The following is a 4,147-nucleotide window of genomic DNA, read 5'->3' as shown; positions in this document are numbered from 1 at the left end:
ATAGACTACGGACGAAAGTATTCGGACACCCGACGTGAGCCGGTCGGACTTGTTTAGAAGGCTTCTCGCAAGACTTTGCAGTATGTCTGTGTGTGGGGATTTGTGCCCGTAAATACATTACATTAATTTAGGGTGACTTAAAAAAAAAAAAGAGGACACTTGGGAAGGTGGTAATTGGTGGCATCATGCCGATGCGTATAAAGTAGGGTTTAAAATATTTGACAATAATTAATAGTTAATTATTAGTGTTGGAATTACACAGGTTTCTTTAAACCAATCAAATCTTCATGTCTTTAAGGAATACAGTCATGCTGGAACAGGGCAGGACCTTCCTTAAACTGTTGCTGCAAAGTATAAAGCACTTAACGTCCTTTCTAATCGCTTAATTCTATAATAAACTTGCTTTATAAACAACGGGTGTCCGAATACTTTTGGCCATTCGCTAATGAACACACGGAGCATTGAAATTAGCGGTTAGCCAGCCTGCTAATAAAGAAAAAGATCCGAAACAGATCAGAAGTGATGAGAAATGTCTATAAACTTCTGATTTATTAAATCTTACTTACATAAATTTTATTTAGAGAAGTTTTAAACGATATTTAGTGAATTAAAACTGCACACACACACACAAAACGATAGCATTTTAGCCACAGCTAACAGCTAAAATGCTAACAGCTCGGAGCTAAACGGCAAACTGTGCTTGTGTGACCGCACGCGCTTGCTATTTTTATTTTATAATAAAATTTTATGCTATTTTATCCTGTAATAAATATGAAATTTTATTGAAAGTTAATTAATAATTTAATTAGAATGAAAGAGCGCGCATTATACACCTGAGAAACTGGGAAACTGGCTACTGCTTATGCAACAGGGCAGCGTTAGCTTAGCCGCTAAAGTACCGGACTAAGTTTAAGTTTAAGCCCCACTAATGCCAAATTGGCACAGTTGGCACCCTGAGCGAGAGTCTTAAATCTTAAATGCTTAAATTTATTTATTTAGTCACAATTGTAGGTCGCGTTGGATTAAAAATAGTATTTTTTACAGCTTAGTGCTGTAAATGCGAATGCTAAAATGCTAACATTTCAGACTGGTGTGTCGATTCGATATGAACAATCGATATTAATATTCTAGTAATCTGATTTAACATCCCAATCTTCCCATTATTCCCATCAAAAGTGATTTACACATCAATAATACGTGCATCATGATCATATAAGTATTAATTAATAGAATAAATAATTAATTAAATAAATAAAATACATCTAATACACCTTTCACATGTTTCATCCCACACGGCAACTCAACACTGCACCACGATAAAAATACCCTAAAAACACACACACCCCCCCCACACACACACTGCTGGTGTTTAGGAGGCGACAGTGCTACCCACCGAGCCGCCGTCCGCCCCCCCGAAAAGTTCGGTTCATTATTATGACGTTAAACATTCAAACAATCCAGCAAACACAGAAGAACACGCCGTCCTCGTCCCCCCCTCAGACGCAGCCGATCGTGTCTGATCGTGTGAGGCCAAAAGTATTCGGACACCGGACCGTGAGCTTGAAGAGCAACAAGGTTGCCACTGTTGGTCCCTTGAGCAAGACCCTAAACCCTCAATCGCTTAGACTGTGTAGTATGGGAAGTTTGAGTAGTAGTGTGGGAATTTGTGTACTGGTTCGTCCCAAAGCCGTTCAGTTGGGGCTGAGGACGTAGAGTTTATAGAGCTAGGCGAGGGCCTTCCCTAAACTGTTGTATGATTTCCTTTAGCAAACATTTGACAGGGTGTCCGAATACTTTTGGGCCTGCCAGCACCGACAGTACAGGTGATCACGTGATCAGGCGATCACCTGGAACAGCAGTTCCGAATCCTCGAACCTGAGCCGATCCTGGACCTGCGGGTTGGATCCTCCCCGCCTCTACCTGAGCCGGGCCGAGAAGCAGCGCATGTACTCGGTGATCCAGCAGTCCTTGACCGGCGTCAGCCCCGCCCCCCGCCGCGACTTCTCCAGGTCCGCCGAGCGGGCTCGCCGGCGCTCCAGGGCCTTGCCGCGCTTCTCGGAGTCTCGGCGGGTCTGGACGCCGACGTCGGCCCGGTGGATCTGCGAGGACCAGAAATAGGGTCAGGGTCGGCAATCTAATACGGAACCTGGGTCGGGCTATAAGGCCAATAATATGTGGACACCAGACCACCGGATTTTGGAGTGTGTCTACTGAATTTGTGCCCATTCTTATATTCGAAGGTCAGGTAGTAATCAAACCTGTGGACCTCGTTTTGCCGTACTGGTACATAAGGCCTTCCCCAAACTGTTGCCACAACAAACAGAACCCGAACCCTCCGTGCGCGATACGGATCTCCGTATGAACTCGCCCGGTGCTGGTGAAAAGAAGCGGTCCACTGCACTTCACAGTAGTCTTAGTCACGGCTCTCCTCGGTCAGGAGTGGAGGTCTGCCTCAGTAGAGGAAGGGAATTGGATACGACTAAAATCTAGACTGACTGTAAACTGACCGCAAGTGAATGGAACTCTCTCCGATACCCAATACCCGCTCCTCCTAAATCATTAAGCACCCGAGCGGAGGTATCCGGTTCCCTCTGATCACATGACTCTCGCCCACTCACCTCTCCGGCGGACACCGACCCCCTCATGTTGGGTCTCCTCCGCTCCCTGACCCCCAGACTCCCCTCGGTCCAGTCCCTGGGCTCGGCGCTGACCGGCGGCTGGCTCCTGGCTCTGCCCGGGTTCCTCGGCGCAGCGTCAGTGGAGTCATCGGTGTCCGGCTCGCGGCGGGGGAAGCCCGGCTCGGGGCGGGGGGCTCGGTGCATCCGTTTCACCCCGGGTCCGTTTTCGGGCGCGTCCCGGTAACCGTTCTCTAAGATCACAATGAGAACAAAGACGTTCGGTCGGTGGACGAAGCAACTCGGACCGGACGCCTCGGCTGGGAAACCTACCTACCTACAGGGAGTGGACCCGGGTCCGCGGGAACGTCGGCGGCGTTGCTGTCGTACCTGGATTCGGACGAGGACGCCCCCGCGGCGGCAGCTCGGAGCCTCGGGCCAGGGCTGGACTTGCCGCTGGAGTCGGACGCGCCGTCCCAGCCGTCCTCGAACAGCGGCCTGTGCGTCTGCTCCATCAGCCGGCGGGTGATCCGGTACCTCAGCGAGTCCTGGTAGCATTTGGTGAACGTCTCCCATTTGGGGTCGCGGAACTTCTTCATGTACTCCGTCCGGATCTTTTTGGGTCCCGCGGTGCTGTTGGTCGTCATGGCGGCGGCGGGCGGCTGAAAAACAGGTCGAGAGTCATGTGGTCATGTGAACACTAGATCGTGGAACACAACTGCAGGAACTCACTTCCATTGTTTAGCCACAGGAGCATTAGTGGGTTTAGGACCTAATATAGGGTGAGATGTGGCTTACTGATTCGTCCCAAGCAAACGCCACACAGAAAGGAGCCTGGTTGCCGGGTCTGGGAGCCTGGTTGCCGGGTCTGGGAGCCTGGTTGCCGGGTCTGGGAGCCTGGTTGCCGGGTCTGGGATCCGAACCCATGCCCTTCTTGCCGTGACGTAACCCACTTCTTCACAGTAGTTCTTTCCTCTAGCCACTCACGTTCGCTTTCAGTGAGTCATATAGATTTGAACGGTTCATCATGAAGAATCGATTCTTATGATTCTTCGTAGTAGCGTTCGCTTTCAGTGAGTCATACTGATTCAAACAGTTCATAATAAAAAATCAATTCTTTGTAGTAGCGTTCAGTGAGTCATATAGATTCAAACGGTTCATCATCGATTCTTTTACTTTTATTTCTAGTAGGTTCGCTTTCAGTGACTCACATTGATTCGAATGGTTTATTAAAGAGAATCGATTCATTTACGATTCTTCGTAGTAGCGTTCACTTTCAGTGAGTCATATTGATTCGAACAGTTCATCAAAAAGAATCGATTTTTTTACTATTCTCCGTTGTAGCATTCGCATTCAGTGAGTCATATAGATTCGAACGGTTCATAATAAAAAATCGATTCTTTTACGATTCTTAGTAGTAGTGTTCGCTTTCAGTGAGTCATATTAATTCAAACAGTTCATATAAAGAATCGATTGTTTTATGATTCTTCGCAGTAGTGTTTGCTTTTAGTAAATCATATTGATTCGAACGG

General features: G+C 47.8%; 1 protein-coding gene across 1 annotated transcript; it reads right to left on the bottom strand.

Annotated features, from left to right (window-relative positions):
• Positions 1-1,277: 1,277 nt before the first annotated feature.
• On the bottom strand, positions 1,278-3,268 carry ccsapa (centriole, cilia and spindle-associated protein a). Its single transcript, XM_063010631.1, has 3 exons — positions 2,953-3,268; positions 2,619-2,869; positions 1,278-2,099 (listed from the first exon to the last, which is right to left on the bottom strand). The coding sequence occupies exons 1-3, from the start codon at positions 3,260-3,262 to the stop codon at positions 1,917-1,919; spliced, it is 744 nt and encodes a 247-aa protein (XP_062866701.1). The 5' UTR covers positions 3,263-3,268; the 3' UTR covers positions 1,278-1,916.
• Positions 3,269-4,147: the final 879 nt, after the last annotated feature.

Source organism: Trichomycterus rosablanca, chromosome 15 (genome assembly GCF_030014385.1).
Source record: "Trichomycterus rosablanca isolate fTriRos1 chromosome 15, fTriRos1.hap1, whole genome shotgun sequence".
NCBI classification, from domain to species: Eukaryota; Metazoa; Chordata; class Actinopteri; order Siluriformes; family Trichomycteridae; genus Trichomycterus; species Trichomycterus rosablanca.
The sequence above is the reverse complement of the archived record's forward strand: the minus strand, read 5'-3'. Positions and strand labels throughout refer to the sequence as shown.

What these genes read in the sequence shown, in the direction of transcription:
- ccsapa (XM_063010631.1), bottom strand. Translation starts at nt 3,262, where the DNA reads ATGACGACCAACAGCACCGCGGGACCCAAAAAGATCCGGACGGAGTAC. An exon ending in CCCGGGTCCACTCCCTGTAG is followed by an intron (nt 2,870 to 2,952) that starts GTAGGTAGGTTT and finishes TTGTGATCTTAG; the next exon opens with AGAACGGTTACCGGGACGCG. An exon ending in GGTCGGTGTCCGCCGGAGAG is followed by an intron (nt 2,100 to 2,618) that starts GTGAGTGGGCGA and finishes TGGTCCTCGCAG; the next exon opens with ATCCACCGGGCCGACGTCGG.